Below are 17,252 nucleotides of genomic sequence, written 5' to 3' on the forward strand. Positions count from 1 at the left end.
ACCTTTTACCTCTCTGTGTTGTAGTCTATCGACCCTGGTCAGCAGTTCACCTGGGAGCCTAACCCCAACCTTTTACCTCTCTGTGTTGTAGTCTATTGACCCTGGTCAGCCGTTCACCTGGGAGCCTAACCCCAACCTTTTACCTCTCTGTGTTGTAGTCTATTGACCCTGGTCAGCAGTTCACCTGGGAGCCTAACCCCAACCTTTTACTTCTCTGTGTTGTAGTCTATCGACCCTGGTCAGCAGTTCACCTGGGAGCCTAACCCCAACCTTTTACCTCTCTGTGTTGTAGTCCATCAACTCCAGTCAGCAGTTCACCTGGGAGCCTAACCCCAACCTTTTACCTCTCTGTGTTGTAGTCTATCGACCCTGGTCAGCAGTTCACCTGGGAGCCTAACCCCAACCTTTTACCTCTCTGTGTTGTAGTCTATCGACCCTGGTCAGCAGTTCACCTGGGAGCCTAACCCCAACCTTTTACCTCTCTGTGTTGTAGTCCATCGACTCCAGTCAGCAGTTCACCTGGGAGCCTAACCCCAACCTTTTACCTCTCTGTGTTGTAGTCCATCGACCCCAGTCAGCAGTTCACCTGGGAGCCTAACCCCAACCTTTTACCTCTCTGTGTTGTAGTCCATCGACCCCAGTCAGCAGTTCACCTGGGAGCACTCCAACCTGGAGGTGAACAAGCCCAAGAACCGCTATGCTAACGTCATCGCCTATGACCACACCCGCGTCGTCCTCGCCCCCATAGAAGGTTCAAGTCCAGGTACAGCTTATGAGATATTGACCTCACTTGTAAGACAATAAATCATTGTACAGTGAATGACACCCTTCCTCTTGTCCAGGTAGAGGTCAAATACTGTATGGATTCAATTCAGATTGTAGTGGTGGTTGCAGGGACCCAGATAAAGTCTATAGTCCTGAACTAAGACATTTTCAATGACGTCAATCGAACTTAACAACTCTCCTCTTCCCTCCACATTTTCCCCCTCCATATGCAGGTATCCTGGGCAGTGACTACATCAATGCTAACTACATAGACGGCTACAGGAAGCAGAATGCCTACATCGCCACACAGGGCCCGCTGGCAGAGACATTCGGGGACTTCTGGAGGATGGTGTGGGAACAGAGAGCAGCCTCCGTGGTCATGATGACCAGACTGGAGGAGAAGTCACGGGTGAGATGGGACAGAGACAGGAGAAGGCAACACTCATCCACTCACTGACATTATCTACTGTAGGGCAACACTCATCCACTAGGTGTTATCTACACTCTTAGATAAAAGGGTTCTTCGTTTGTCCCAATAGGAGAAACATTTTTGGTTCTAGATAGATCCCTTTTGTGGTGAAAATGTGACTCACCACCTGGATTCGGTCTTATGTAGCAAAATTTGAAATTGTCTTTTTTATATTGGATAAAAGTAGAGACTCAGAGCTACAAAATGGCATATCATGCACTGGATTTTTGAGGAGCAATGGGAAAGTCAATCTGCTTTGAAACTTGTAAACTTTTGCTTCAAACCACTTTCTGTAAAAATTAGAAACATGTAATATCCTAAAATGTAGCTAGCTAGACTATCTTACCTGTATACATCATCATGCATGATGAACGTGTCTCCCTGTCAGGAATGTCATACCACTGTTGCTCTTAGTTTGAAGATGTAATCCGGAGACAGGTGTTTTCTCCATTTCTTTATCATCATACTCTAATAACACTGATTTCAGAACTCGATCCTCCAGAAAGTGGAGAGCAACACTTATGCAGCTCCACTACACTATACATTTTTTAAATCTGTGTTCGACAGGATTACCAACACAGACTGACCAGCATAAAATAGACAGAAGCCCTCTATATGGCAGACCAATCCGAACTCCCCTCTCTGGATGACCAGCCAACTCATTATCTCAGCCAAGCATGACTAGTGGGAAGGTATTTTTCTGTGGCTTAACCAACAAGGCTAGAAATGTAACATTTTTTTCGTATTTACAGATGACATACAAGTTTGTTATTAAGGCACATGAAAGTTCACTTTTTCTAGAAGGCATTTTCTGCAAAAAAAATAGTTTCCTGAAACTTGTCACAAGCAATAATAATTAGAACCATTTACTGGTGAAAGGGTTCCCCGTAGAACCTTGTATTAGGGAAAGGGCTCCACTTGGATCCAAAAAGATTGTTATTGTCAAAGGGTTCCCCTATGGAGACAATTGAAAACCCTTTATGGTTCCAGGTAGCACCTTCTTTTCTAAGAGTGTGCTGTAGGGCAAAACCCAGCTACTATGAAGGGGACTAGGGCTTTGTCATTCACTGTAAGGTGGAGTCATCCACTATTTAAGGGCTCTGTCATCTACTGTATGGCACTACTGTCATCCACTCAGTGTCATCCAATAGTCTAGTTCACTGAATGTTACTAGGAGGCTGTCATCCACTGTAGGTCACTTTATAGGGCACAGTCATGAGTCATCCACTGAGGATGAGAGTGTACTCTCATCAGCTGTAATCAATTGGATACCATCCATTCAAAGGCACTGGCAGTAGGTCAAGACAATTAGGCTGATAGATTAGTCTTTTTTGGTTGTCAAGTTGTTTTATGACAATAATAATGAGGATGACTATGATGATGACTTTAAATTTAACATTGATGACGAAGATGAGGTGCTGCTGCTGATGTTGTTGAGGATGATGATGTTGATAATGTTGCTGTTGATGACGATAATGTTGTTGATGATGCTGTTGATAATGTTGATAATGTAGTTGATGATGTTGTTGTTGTTGATGCTGTTGGTAATGTTGTTGATGATGATGTTGTTGATGATGTTGAGGCTGTTGATGATGATGCTGTTGACAATGTTGTTGATGCCATATATGATGATGTTGATGATGCTGTATATGATGATGTTGATAATGTTGTTGATGTTGCTGTTGATGTTGATAATATTGTTGATGCTGTTGATGATGATGTCGTTGATGATGTTGCTGTTGATGATCATGTTGATGATGATGATGTTGTTGAAAATGTTGATGATTATGATGTTGTTGTTGATAATGTTGTTGATGATGATGTTGCGGTTGTTGATTATGTTGATAATGTTGATGATGATAACGGTGTTGATAATGTTGTTGATGGTGTTTCTGTTGATGATGTTGATCATGTTAATGTTGTTGATGATGATTGTTGTTGATAGTGATGGTAATGATGATGTGTTGATGATGATGTTGTTGAAAATGTTATTGATGTTGATGATAATGATTTTGTTGATAATGTTGTTGATGATGGTTATAATGTTGATGATGATAATGTTGTTGATGATGATGGTTATAACGTTGTTGATGATGATAATGTTGATGATGATGGTTATAAGGATGTTGATGATGATAATGTTGTTGATGATTATGTTGATGATGATGATGATAATGTTGACAATAATGTTGTTGTTGATGATGATGATAATAATGGAAATGTTGATGATAGAGGGTAGAGCTGCCGCTTTCAAGGAGCGGGACTCTAACCCAGAAGCTTGTAAGAAATCCCGCTATGCCCTCCGACGAACCATCAAACAGGCAAAGCGTCAATACAGGACTAAGATCGAATTATACTACACCAGCTCCGACGCTCGTCGGATGTGGCAGGGCTTGCAAACTATTACAGACTACAAAGGGAAGCATAGCCGAGAGCTGCCCAGTGACACCAGCCTACCAGACCAGCTAAATAACTTCTATGCTCGCTTCGAGGCAAGTAACACTGAAACATGCATGAGAGCATCAGCTGTTCCGGATGACCGTGTGATCACGCTCTCCGCAGCCAATGTGAATAAGACATTTAAACAGGTCAACATTCGCAAGGCCGCTGGGCCAGACTGATTACCAGGACGTGTACTCCAAGCATGCACTGACCAACTGGCAAGTGTCTTCACTGACATTTTCAACCTCTTTCTGTCTGAGTCTGTAATATCAACATGTTTCAAACAGACCACCATAGTCCCTGTGCCCAAGAACACTAAGGTAACCTGCCTAAATGACTACCGACCTGTAGCACTCACGTCTGTAGCCATGAAATGCTTTGAAAGGCTGGTCAAGTCTGCTCACATCAACACCATTATCCCAGAAACTCTAGACCCACTCCAATTTCCATCCCGAACCAACAGATGATGCAATCTCTATTGCACACAGCCCTTTCCCACCTGGACAAAAGGAACACCTATGTGAGAATGCTATTCATTGACTACAGCTCAGAGTTCAACACCATAGTGCCCTCAAAGCTCATTACTAAGCTAAGGACCCTGGGACTAAACACCTCCCTCTGCAACTGGATCCTGGTCTTCCTGGCGGGCCTCCTCCAGGTGGTAAGAGTATGTAACAACACATCCGCCACGCTGATCCTCAACACGGGGGCCCCTCAGGGGTGCGTGCTCAGTCCCCTCCTGTACTCCCTATTCACTCATGACTGCACGGCCAGGCACGACTCCAACACCATCATTAAGTTTGCTGATGACACAATAGTGGTAGGCCTGATCACCAACATCGATGAGACAGCCTATAGGGAGGAGGTAAGAGACCTGGCCATGTGGTGCCAGGACAACAACCTCTCCCTCAATGTGATCAAGACAAAGGATATGATTGTGGACTACAGGAAAAGAAGGACCGAGCATGCCTCCATTCTCACCATTCCCCCCCCCACCCCCAACGCTGCTGCTACTCTCTGTTGTCATCTGTGCATAGCCACTTTAATAACCCTACCTGCATGTACATAATTACCTAAACTACCTCGACACCAGTGCCCTCGCACATTGACACATTGACTCTGAACCGGTGTTAATGATGATGATGTTGATTATGTTAATGTTGATCTTGATGATGAGGTTAATGATGATAATGTTGTTGATGATGATAATGTTGTTGATGATGATGATAACGTTAATGTTGATGATGAAGATGTTGATGATGATGTTGTTTATGATGATGTTGATGATGATGATGTTGATGATGATGTTAACGTTGATGTTGATGATGATGTTGTTTATGATGATGTTGATGTTGTTGATGATGTTAATGATGATGATGATGTTGTTTATGATTATGATGATGATGTTAATGTTGTTGATGTTGTTGATTATGTTAATGTTGATGATGAGGTTAATGATGATGATAATGTTGTTGATGATGATGATAACGTTGATGTTGATGATGATGATAACGTTGATGATGATGATGTTGTTGATGATGATGATGTTAATGTTGATGATGATGTTAACGTTGATGTTGATGATGATGTTGTTTATGATGATGTTGATGATGTTAATGATGATGATGAATGATGTTAATGATGATGTTAATGATGATGATGATGATGTTAATGTTGATGATGTTGTTTATGATGATGATGTTGATGATGATGTTGATGTTGTTTATGATGGTGATGATGTTGTTTATGATAATAATGATGGAGATGTTGTTTATGATAATGATGATGATGTTGTTTATGATGATGTTGTTTAGGTTGATGATGTTGATTTAAAAAAAAATGTATTTCACCTTTATTTAACCAGGTAGGCTAGTTGAGAACACCTTTATTTAACCAGGTAGGCTAGTTGAGAACAAGTTCTCATTTGCAACTGCGACCTGGCCAAGATAAAGCATAGCAGTTCGACACATACAACAACACAGAGTTACACATGGAATAAACAAACATACAGTCAATAATACAGTAGAAAAAAGAAAACAAAGTCTATATACAGTGAGTGCAAATAAGGTAAAATAAATAGGCCATGGTGGCAAAGTAATTACAATATGGCAATTAAACACTGGAATGGTTGATGTACAGAAGATGGATGTGCAAGTAGAGATACTGTGGTGCAAAAGGAGCAAAATAAATAAATACAGTATGGGAATGAGGTAGATAGATGGGCTGTATACAGATGGGCTATGAACAGGTGCAGTGATCTGTGAGCTGCTCTGACAGATGGCTCTTAAAGCTGGTGAGGGAGATGGGAATCTCCAGCTTCAGTGATTTTTGCAGTTCGTTCCAGTCAGTGGCAGCAGAGAACTGGAAGGAAAGGCGACCAAAGGAGGAATTGGCTTTGGGGGTGACCAGTGAGATATACCTGCTGGAGCGTGTGCTAGGGCGGGCCTTTACCTAGCAGAGACTTGTAGATAACCTGTATCCAGTGGGTTTGGCGACGAGTATGAAGCGAGGGCCAGCCAACAAGAGTGTACAGGTCGCAGTGGTGGGTAGTGTATGGGGCTTTGGTGACAAAACGGATGGCACTGTGATAGACTACATCCAGTTTGCTGAGTAGAGTGTTGGAGGCTATTTTATAGATGACATCGCCGAAGTCAAGGATCGGTAGGATGGTCAGTTTTACGAGGGTATGTTTGGCAGCATGAGTGAAGGAAGCTTTGTTGTGAAATAGGAAGCCAATTCTAGATTTAATTTTTGATTGGAGATGCTTAATGTGAGTCTGGAAGGAGAGTTTACAGTCTAGCCAGACACCTAGGTATTTGTAGTTATCCATGTATTCTAAGTCAGAGCCGTCCAGAGTAGTGATGCTGGATGGGCAGGCAGGTGCGGGCAATGATCGGTTGAATAGCATGCATTTAGTTTTATTTGCGTTTAAGAGCAAGTTGGAGGCTACGGAAGGAGAGTTGTATGGCATTGAAGTTCGTCTGGAGGTTAGTTAACACAGTGTCCAAAGAAGGGGAGAGAGAGAGAGGAGAGGAGAGTAGAGAGGAGAGTTGAGATTATGTTAATGTTGATGATGTTGATTATGATGATGGTGATGTTAATGTTGTTGATGATGATTATGTTAATGTTGATGATGATGATGATTTATGATGTTTATGATGTTGATGAAGATGTTAATGATGATGTTAATGTTTATGATGGTGATGATGATAATGTTGTTTATGATGTTGATGATGATGTTGAAGATGATAATGTTGTTTTTGATGTTGATGATGATGTGATGTTAATGTTTTTGATGATGTTAATGTTGTTTATGATGATGATAATGTTGATGATGTTGATGATGTTAATGTTGTTTATGATGTTGATGATGATAATGTTTATGATGATGATGTGATGTTAATGTTTTTGATGATGTTAATGTTGTTTATGATGTTGATGATGATGATAATGTTGATGATGTTGATGATGTTAGTTGTTTATGATGTTGATGATGATAATGTTGTTTATGATGTTGATAATGTTGTTTTTGATGTTGATGGTGATGTTAATGTTGTTGATGATGATAATGTTGTTTATGATGTTTATGATGTTGATGATGATAATGTTGTTTTTGATGTTGATGTGATGTTAATGTTGATGATGATAATGTTGTTTATGATGTTGATGATTATGATAATGTTGATGATGTTAATGTTGTTTATGATGTTGATGATGATAATGTTGTTTTTGATGTTGATGGTGATGTGATGTTAATGATAATGTTGTTTATGATGTTGATGATAATGTTGTTTATGATGTTGATGATAATGTTGATGATGTTGATGATGTTAATGTTGTTTATGATGTTGATGATGATGATAATGTTGATGATGTTGACGATGCTAATGTTGTTTATGATGTTGTTGATTTACATTTACATTTATGATAATGTTGTTTATGATGTTGATGTTGATGATAATGTTGATGATGTTGATGATGTTAATGTTGTTTATGATGTTGTTGATGATCATGTTGTTTATGATGTTGTTGATGATAATGTTGTTTATGATGTTGATGATGATGATAATGTTGATGATGTTGATGTTAATGTTGTTTATGATGTTGTTGATGATACTGATGTTGATGATGATGTGATGTTAATGTTGTTGATGATAATGTTGTTGTTGATGATGTTGATGATGTTAATGTTGTTTATGATGTTGTTGATGATAATGTTGTTTATGATGTTGATGATGATGATAATGTTGATGATGTTGATGATGTTAATGTTGTTTATGATGTTGATGATGATAATGTTGTTTTTGATGTTGATGATGATGTGATGTTAATGTTGTTGATGATAATGTTGTTTATGATGTTGATGATGTTGATGATGACCCGACGATTATGACATTTATGTTGTTGTTATTGATGACGATGATGTTACTGACAATGATAATTTTGATAACAGTGATGCTGATGAAGGTGTCTCCTGCTCCTGTAGATAAAGTGTGACCAGTACTGGCCAAGCCGGGGTACAGAGACCTATGGGATGACTCAGGTCACCATACTGGACACTATGGAACTGGCCACATTCTGCGTGCGCACCTTCTCCCTGCAGAAGGTCAGTACACACAAACGCATGCACAAATACTGTACACACACACATGCATAGAAGCACACTTATGCACACACACACACACACACACACACACACACACACACACACACACACACACACACACACACACACACACAAACTCCACTTCACCTCCCTTGTCTTTTCTCCCTCCTCTCTACTCCTCTGTTCTTTTGGTAAATCCCCTGTTATTTGCTGTTGATTAATTTACTGTCATGCCCCATGATACTTCTACACTGTCGGCTAATGAACCAGAAACCATTTGAAGGGATTTGAATTCAGATCTGCGCCGTCTCCCTATGAGAAAAGAGCAGAGAACAAAGAGGCTGTTGTTAGGCAGTAGTTAATGGAGCATTGCATTCTAGACAGTCAGTTTGAGCCTGTGTTACTGCTACTAGAATAGCATAGGTCCTGAATATTCTACCTAATCTAGGATATAGAGCCATACCAGGCCTCAGTGTCCCAAATACAGAAACTAAAGTAGGCCAGCTGTCTTTGAAGTGTTTTGAGGTTTTGTACATGAATATGTCAATTAATATGTTATGTAATGTCTGGAAGCATAACTATTATGCATGTGGAGAACACAGATGCTTTTGTCTGGTTTCTGAAAGTTTCTGTCCCTGCCACTGTGTCTCATAAAGTAGTAATGATAATACTGTCTTCCCCTCTCCTCTACCCTCTCCCCGCTGCTCTCCTCTATTCTCCCTCCTCTTCTCCCTCTCCTCTCTCTCCTCTCCTCTCCTCTCCTCTCCTCTCCTCTCCTCTCCTCTCCTCTCCTCTCCTCTCCCCTCCTCTCCTCTCCTCTCTACTCTCCTCTTCTCTCTCCTCCCTACTCTCCTCTTTTATCTCTCCTCTCCTCTCCACTCCACTCCACTCCACTCCACTCCACTCCCTCTCCTCTCCTCTCTGAATGTGGTAATAGTTGTGGTAGTAATGATAACAATCTCTTCCCATCTCCTCTCCTCTCTCAGAATGGTTGTAATGAGCGGAGGGAGGTACGTCAGTTCCAGTTCACTGCCTGGCCAGACCACGGTGTACCAGAGTACCCCACTCCGTTCCTGGCCTTCCTACGCAGGGTTAAAGCCTGCAACCCCCCTGACGCTGGTCCTGTCATCGCACACTGCAGGTACGAGGACGCACACACAAACCCACACACAAACATATACTTTATACACATATACCCACACACACACACACACACACACATACAGTGGGGCAAAAAAGTATTTAGTCAGCCACCAATTGTGCAAGTTCTCCCACTTAAAAAGATGAGAGAGGCCTGTAATTTTCATCATAGGTACACTTCAACTATGACAGACAAAATGAGATTCAGATTCAGTCTTCCCAGCCTGGTGCTGGTCTACAATTTAGTTTCTGGCGTCCTTTGACAGCTCTTTGGTCTTGGCCATAGTGGAGTTTGGAGTGTGACTGTTTGAGGTTGTGGACAGGTGTCTTTTATACTGATAACAAGTTCAAACAGGTGCCATTAATACAGGTAACGAGTGGAAGACAGAGGAGTCTCTTAAAGAAGAAGTTACAGGTCTGTGAGAGCCAGAAATCTTGCTTGTTTGTAGGTGACCAAATACTTATTTTCCACCATAATTTGCAAATAAATTCATTAAAAATCCTACAATGTGATTTTCTGGATTTTTTTTCTCATTTTGTCTGTCACACACATATACAACACACACACATATACCACACACACGCATATACCCCACACACACACATATACCCACACACACATATACCCACACACACATATACCCACACACACATACACCCACACAGACTTACACCCGCACACACACATACTGCACACACACACATACCCACTCACACATACACCACACACACATATACCCACACACATATACACACTCACATATACCCACACACACACACATACCCCCACACACACATACCCACACAAATACAGTGGGGCAAAAATAGTTGAAGTGTACCTATGATGAAAATTACAGGCCCCTCTCATCTTTTTAAGTGGGAGAACTTGCACAATTGGTGGCTGACTAAATACTTTTTTGCCCTACTGTATACCACACACTCATGTACCCACACACACTCACATGTACCCGCACACACATTTACCACACACATATACCCACACACACACATACCAGACACACATACCACACACCTGCGACATGTAAACAGCACATACTCATACACCCTGGATCCAGTCACCCAAACATGAGAGGCTGTCTTGAAGAATTGCCACTGACAGTTCAGTAGGTATGTTTACACTCATAGATATCTTCCTCTCTTTCTTTCTTTCTCTCTTTCTTACCTCTCTCAGTGCGGGCGTGGGTCGTACCGGTTGCTTCATTGTGATCGACGCCATGCTGGAACGGATCAGACACGAGCACACGGCCGACATCTATGGTCACGTGACTCTGATGAGGTCACAGCGGAACTACATGGTGCAGACGGAAGACCAGTACGGCTTCATCCACGAGGCGCTGCTGGAAGCAGTTGCTTGTGGGAACACGGAGGTGGCGGCCCGGAGCCTGTTCTCCTACATGCAGAAGCTGGGCAAGGTGGAGAGTGGAGAGCATGTCACTGGCATGGAGCTGGAGTTCAAGGTAAACATAGAAATACATCACCGGCATGGAGCTGGAGTTCAAGGTAAACATAGAAATACATCACCGGCATGGAGCTGGAGTTCAAGGTAAACATAGAAATACATCACCGGCATGGAGCTGGAGTTCAAGGTAAACATAGAAATACATCACTGGCATGGAGCTGGAGTTCAAGGTAAACATAGAAATACATCACTGGCATGGAGCTGGAGTTCAAGGTAAACATAGAAATACATCACCGGCATGGAGCTGGAGTTCAAGGTAAACATAGAAATACATCACCGGCATGGAGCTGGAGTGCAAGGTAAACATAGAAATACATCACCGGCATGGAGCTGGAGTTCAAGGTAAACATAGAAATATATTCAATAGAACAGAAATAAATCACCGGCATGGAGCTGGAGTTCAAGGTAAACATAGAAATACATCACCGGCATGGAGCTAGAGTTCAAGGTAAACATAGAAATATATTCAATAGAACAGAAATACATCACCGGCATGGAGCTGGAGTGCAAGGTAAACATAGAAATACATCACCGGCATGGAGCTGGAGTTCAAGGTAAACATAGAAATATATTCAATAGAACAGAAATACATCACCGGCATGGAGCTGGAGGTCAAGGTCAAGGTAAACATAGAAAGACCAGGTATTGAAATACATACAGTAGCATACATTTTGAATAGAAAACATGTTGAAATATAGTAGAAATACAGTTTTTCAATGCAAGTACAGAATAAATATTAGGAAGAATGCATTGCCCTTTAACTTTGTTCATAGGAACGTGTTTCTGTGGGGGGGAAACTCAATCCACCCTTCACCCCTCCCCCTCCCCCCAGCGTCTGGCCAACACCAAAGCCCACACGTCTCGGTTCGTCAGTGCCAACCTGCCATGTAACAAGTTTAAGAACCGCCTGGTCAACATCATGCCCTATGAGACCACCCGCGTCTGTCTGCAGCCAATCCGAGGTCTGGAAGGATCAGATTACATCAACGCCAGCTACATTGATGGATACAGGTAAAGCTCAACCAAGGAAGAATAATTAGTAATATGGGCATCTCATTTCAAGGCATTGTTCCATGATACATGGACCAGTGGCCATATTTTGGGTCTCAAATTATGCTTATAATATAATTGAAAAATCCAAATGAAAGAAATGTGTCCATTCTATTTCTTTGGTGTCTTTAGAACATCAGAACCCTGTATAACTCAACACCCATCGTCTAATGTGTATAGGCAGCAGAGAGGTTACATGGCCACCCAGGGCCCACTGGCTGAGACCACAGAGGACTTCTGGAGGATGCTGTGGGAACACAACTCTACCATCGTGGTCATGCTCACTAAACTGAGAGAGATGGGACGGGTTAGGTTACACACACACAAACACACACGTACACACACAAACACATCTGCACACGCATGCACGTATGCTCGCACACACACAGAAACACACCACACAAACACACTCAGAGACACAAATACATACGTGATGCTATCTCTGTACCTCTGTGTGTGCCTGCAGGAGAAGTGCCATCAGTACTGGCCCGCAGAGCGGTCTGCTCGGTACCAGTACTTTGTAGTGGATCCCATGGCTGAATACAACATGCCTCAGTACATCCTCAGAGAGTTTAAGGTCACCGATGCAAGGGTGAGTGTGTGTGTGTGTGTGTGTGTGTGTGTGTGTGTGTGTGTGTGTGTGTCCACAATACTGTATATCCTCCTCACACAAGGCAAGGTCAATGACGAAAGACTGTGTGCCTGTGGGTGTTGCTTTTAAATGACTTGTCCCTTTTGTAGCATATTTGATATTGGAATCAGACACCCTGACCTCTCCCCTCTATCTGCTCCTGGCAGCTAACATGTTCCTTTGACCCACAGTAGATTACACAGTAGTCAACCCTGTCCTCTCCTGATACCCTTATTGTGTGTTTGTGTGTGTGCATGCTTGCATTCCTGTGTGTGTGTGTGAGCTGTCAATTACTCCAGTTAAGCCTGTCCTGTCCTGTCTTGTCCTGTCCTGGCGGCCCGTTGACAGATGTTGTATTGATCTCTGTTAAAGTGGAGTCACGCCGTCTGAGCAGAGAACAGACATAATTGGCTAGAGACGGGCAGGCCACAGAGTCTGGCAGACAAGACAGGACTCATACACATATAAAGCCGACAGAGGGTTGGTGCTCAGCCACCAGAACAGACCTGATAAGACACAACTCTGGTAACAGATAGTACAATAGTTTGTTTGGCTAAATCAGTAGAAGGGACATCTCACCTTCACTTATCCACTCACATAAGGATCAGAGAATACCAGTAACAATATGGAGGATGGTTTGAGAAGTCATACTCAACATTGCTCTCATCAGCACTTCTTCTGCCCAATCTTGCATCAGGATGGCCAATCACGGACAGTTCGTCAGTTCCAGTTCACCGATTGGCCAGAGCAGGGAGTTCCTAAATCTGGAGAGGGCTTCATCGACTTCATTGGCCAGGTGCACAAAACCAAGGAGCAGTTTGGACAGGACGGCCCAATCAGTGTCCACTGCAGGTAAGAGTCATTGCCATAGCTATAGGTTTGACTAACAATGCTTTCCCCTGATATACTTCACACACCTCATTCTGATTACTGATGTACATCAGTCTAGCCACTATGTGTATGTGTATGTGTGTGTGTGTGTGTGTGTAGTGTGGGTGTGGGGCGGACCGGAGTCTTCATCACTCTGAGTATCGTTCTGGAGAGGATGCGTTACGAGGGAGCTGTGGACATCTTCCAGACTGTCAAGATGCTGAGGACACAACGCCCTGCCATGGTACAGACGGAGGTAGGCTTCAGTCTCACTGTTAAAAACCATGGATATCAGACAAGTACATGTGATTTCTCTGTGTCTGGAAGCCACGGTAATGGAAGGCTGTTGCTCTGTCCTGTCTATTTCCCTGGTTCAGGATGAGTACCAGTTCTCCTACCAGGCTACCCTGGAGTACCTGGGGAGTTTTGACCACTATGCAACCTAAGAGAGGAGAGGAACTGTCATCCCTCCATCCTTCTGTTCAGATAGAGGTCCACAGAGACGAGGAACAACGAAAGAGAGGCGCAGACTGGAAAACGACTAAACAATTAACCTTATATCCCATTGGAGGGGCGACGCTACTAACAAGGAGTAATTATACAAGAACAACAACAGCAACATACAAAACAACAACAACATACAAAACAACAATAACAACAACAACATACAAAACAACAATAAAAACAACAACATACAAAACAACAATAACAACAACAACATACAAAACAACAACAACAACAACAACGAGACAAACGTCAAATAAAACCTGTACTCTCAGGAAAGACCTGCAAAGGATGTGTGACAGACTATTACATGTGTAATCCTGCATATTCTTCTTACCTCAGTGTTTTATAAAACCTGTGTGTTGTGGTCAGCTATTTCAAAAACAAAACCAGTGATGTATAAAAGGACAACAAAAAGCCTGGATATCTGCTGCACCTTAAATGGGTTTTCTATCTTATCTTTCTATCTGTGGGTTTAGTGTACGAGGGGGGAACACTTCCACGTGTCTGTGGGTTTAGTGTACGAGGGTGGAACACTTCCACGTGTCTGTGGGTTTAGTGTACGAGGGGGGAACACTTCCATGTGTCTGTGGGTTTAGTGTACGAGGGGGGAACACTTCCATGTGTCTGTGGGTTTAGTGTACGAGGGGGGAACACTTCCATGTGTCTGTGGGTTTAGTGTACGAGGGGGGAACACTTCCACGTGTCTGTCGCTCTGCATTCGTGGTGTCTGTTGCTGCCACAGCTAGTCCTGGTCCACAGCACGGTTTTAGATCTATAGAACTAGAAGGACGGTTTGAGCTGCATGTCTGTGATTGGACACCAGACTCTTCTACCCACAGTGCCAAGAGAAACCACGCTGTTCTGGGGCAGATGGGAAATTAACTTTGACCTCTAATGAGAAGGAGGAATGGTACCCGTCAACATCCAGCATACATGATGATCCATGAGCTCCAGGTTGAGGTTGCCTGTAGGCACAGATCTAGGATCAGTTTACCATGCTGAAATCATAATCTTAACCATTTGGGTGGAAAAACAAAACTGACCTAAGATCATTGTCTGGGGGCAACTTCACCCTACTTCAAGTGTGGATCAATATTATTACCAGTCAATGTTCAGTCATCCATGCTTTGCTTGTTATGTTCTGACATCTTACTACATAGAGTAATGACAATAAAGGTTAAACACAGTTTCCATTTCAATCCCAGACAGTCATTTCGGGAGATGCACTGAACTTACGTGTATGAATTGAAAATTGGCTCTATTTTTCTTGGAGGACCATTTCAATGAATGAACAGAATTTGAGTTAATTTCCTTAATTGACTGGAGTGTTTTTTGGGGGGAACATTTTCCACATTCTGCAGAAAATATTGTAATGATCCTATTCAGTGTGTTTGTGGTTCAGTGTGTTTCACCATGTTGGTTTCAGCTGCTTACGTTACATCTAAATTGTCTGAGCTAAGCAGTGAGCGTCATAATGTAGCTTACACCTACTTGAAATCTGCCACTGCGTTGGAATGATCCTGATGGCTCAGTGTGTTGGAGTATGTTTCTGGCAACACAAAGGTTGTGGGTTCAAATCCTGCTTGGGCTACATATACAGTAATGAGTATGTGTGTTCATGTTGAGTTGGATGAACTTTGTTTGCTTGATAAACCCAAGTCCTCATGGGTTGAGAGTAGAACTCCAACTCTCTTCTCTTTCCCACAGTAAGACAGGACTCTTCACATCTTCTCTCTGCTTGTAGTCCTACTGTACAGAAAAACTAAAGGACACAACCTTTAGTCCACTCCAGCAGCCCCCACAATCCCTTTAGATATCATCCTCTCCTCATATTGATTTGACATTCTATAATCTGCTGCCCCAGATCCGTTGTGATTGAACAGCACAGTATGAACTTAGACTGTATATACTGTGTAACGTATAGAGAGTTCTTTATAATGCAGTACATACAGTAGGCCTAACTGACGTAGAGTTAAGCAATAAGGCCCGAAGGGGTTGTGGTATATGGCCAATATACCAGGGCTATAAGGGCTGTTCTTAGGCAAGACGCAATGTGGAGTGCCTGGATACAGCCCGTAGCTGTGGTATATTGACCATGTACCACAAACCCCTGAGGTGCCTTATTGCTATTATAAACTGGTTACCAACTTAATTAGAGCAGTAAAAATACATGTTTTGTCAAACCCGTGGTATACAGTCTGATATACCACGGCTGTCAACCAATCAGCATTCAGGGCTCGACTACCCAGTTTATAAAAGTTCTTTATAACACAGTTTATAGGCCTGACTGACGTATAGAGTTGAAACAACTGGGGCATAATTATTATCATCAAAAAAGAGCCTTATTGTTGACCTTTTGATATGATTTTTGAAATATGTATGGTTCTATTTTGTTCCTGTTATAGCTCTTTGTTTTTACTACTTTTGTTCCTGTTATAGCTCTTTGTTTTACTACTTTTGGATTTGTTTAATTGCTGTTTATTAGGGGAAAAGGACTCAATATAACCAATGAAATGTTGTTTACTTGGCAAGCCAATTTTTCTTTATGATATCGTCATATTTTTTTAATGGTCATTTTTAAGTGCTTTCTTATTTGCTTTAGTATATCGTATACAGAACCTGCGTAGAATGCTATTTGATACTGCTGTCCTCATAGACAGATACTTCGATTCAGACCTAGTTTCAGTTTACAGCCCCTATCATAGTGCCAGTGGTACGATCCAATAGGGGTTTAGGGTGTCAGGGCACAGAGAGTTTAAATGTCGAGCAAAGTACAGTAGTCGGTGAAAGTCTGGTGCACTGTATTCAGTGAACCGTGGCGTTTCAGCTCGCTACTACAGATAGATGGAGAGTATAATGGCATTTTGACACAAAAGGAAAGGCCACACAAAAAGACAGATGGACAGACCCTCATTACTTTAATTAACAGCGGAATTTTCTTGATATGAAATTTAAGTGTGGTCCAAAAGTCTAGTGGGAAAAAAAGTCTACATCTGGTGTGACTTAAAATGAACCTTAAAATGATGACTACATAATATATACACTGAACAAAAATATAAACGCAACATATAAAGTGTTGGTCCCATGTTCCATGAGCTGAAATAAAAAGATACCAGTGTGACGACCCTCCCACTCTGTCTGCCGTATTCTCTCTGTTATTTCCTTATTAGGATGCTGGTGGGCGGAGTTGGGAGGGTCGTCAGCTACATGGGAAACACCTGGGCCCGGTGTCTCCCAGGATAAATACACCACTTCCCCATTCATGGAGGAGACTCTCTCCATGCAGACACCC

General features: G+C 42.3%; 1 protein-coding gene across 8 annotated transcripts in view; it reads left to right on the top strand.

Moving 5' to 3' along the window:
- Nucleotides 1–17,092, top strand: part of LOC115117041 (receptor-type tyrosine-protein phosphatase S-like) — a 141,619-nt gene extending 124,527 nt beyond the window's left edge. For 4 of the 8 annotated variants that reach the window (XM_065013626.1, XM_065013625.1, XM_065013628.1 and 1 more), the window contains 10 exons: nucleotides 628–763; nucleotides 999–1,174; nucleotides 8,163–8,282; nucleotides 9,269–9,423; nucleotides 10,615–10,900; nucleotides 11,735–11,913; nucleotides 12,133–12,544; nucleotides 13,281–13,435; nucleotides 13,574–13,709; nucleotides 13,831–17,092. In XM_065013626.1, the coding sequence (XP_064869698.1) occupies nucleotides 628–763; nucleotides 999–1,174; nucleotides 8,163–8,282; nucleotides 9,269–9,423; nucleotides 10,615–10,900; nucleotides 11,735–11,913; nucleotides 12,133–12,544; nucleotides 13,281–13,435; nucleotides 13,574–13,709; nucleotides 13,831–13,899 (1,824 nt within the window). In that variant the 3' untranslated portion in view covers nucleotides 13,900–17,092. The remainder of the gene's footprint in view (nucleotides 1–627; nucleotides 764–998; nucleotides 1,175–8,162; nucleotides 8,283–9,268; nucleotides 9,424–10,614; nucleotides 10,901–11,734; nucleotides 11,914–12,132; nucleotides 12,545–13,280; nucleotides 13,436–13,573; nucleotides 13,710–13,830) is intronic. The other 4 variants (XM_065013631.1, XM_065013629.1, XM_065013632.1 and 1 more) reach the window with 2 other exon arrangements.
- The last annotated feature ends 160 nt before the right edge of the window (nucleotides 17,093–17,252 follow it).

This window comes from Oncorhynchus nerka, linkage group LG9b (genome assembly GCF_034236695.1).
Source record: "Oncorhynchus nerka isolate Pitt River linkage group LG9b, Oner_Uvic_2.0, whole genome shotgun sequence".
NCBI lineage: Eukaryota > Metazoa > Chordata > Actinopteri > Salmoniformes > Salmonidae > Oncorhynchus > Oncorhynchus nerka.